We start from the raw sequence: 500 nt of genomic DNA, 5'->3' as shown, positions 1-500 counted from the left end.
GTTCGATCCTCATCCTTTCATCCTTTCAGAGGATCTTCGGCGGGAAGCTGCCCGGAACCATTTACTTCACGAGGGCCCTCAATTACTACAGGCGAAAGTTCTCCAACGACGTGGCCTTCGTGGTCGCTTCGGACGACATGGCCTTCGTCAGGATGAAGCTCGGTAACCACTCGGATGTGTATTTCTCCGCAGGTGAGGATTAAGTGTTTGTGCTTGGAATGGTAGGAGTTTGTATCCATGTATACGGGTAATTTTAAGTGAAAGAAAGATTAGCACCTTATAAAAGAGGTGCAAAGTGCATGTCTGGAAACATGCATACAGTCACATACATTCTTAGAAAAGTACAAGGGTATACCGATAGACATACGTGTAATGTGCACACACACACACACAGCCTTATAGGGTTATGAAAAAGCCTTTTGTAGTGCTTACTTTGGCTCCGTCGTTAACACGTAAATTTTATCCTAGTATTCTTCCATTTATCCCTGGATATGAGAAAG

The 500-nt window shown here is 44.2% G+C and overlaps 1 protein-coding gene across 1 annotated transcript in view; it reads left to right on the top strand.

Moving 5' to 3' along the window:
- LOC119591936 (galactoside alpha-(1,2)-fucosyltransferase 2-like) overlaps positions 1 to 500 on the top strand; it is a gene marked incomplete in the record, with an annotated part of 27,690 nt that overhangs the window by 26,250 nt on the left and 940 nt on the right. Inside the window, 1 exon segment of the mRNA XM_037940689.1 lies at positions 30 to 192. Coding sequence (XP_037796617.1) covers positions 30 to 192 — 163 coding nt within the window.

Source organism: Penaeus monodon, chromosome 29 (assembly GCF_015228065.2).
Source record: "Penaeus monodon isolate SGIC_2016 chromosome 29, NSTDA_Pmon_1, whole genome shotgun sequence".
Lineage (NCBI taxonomy): Eukaryota > Metazoa > Arthropoda > Malacostraca > Decapoda > Penaeidae > Penaeus > Penaeus monodon.
The sequence above is the reverse complement of the archived record's forward strand: the minus strand, read 5'-3'. Positions and strand labels throughout refer to the sequence as shown.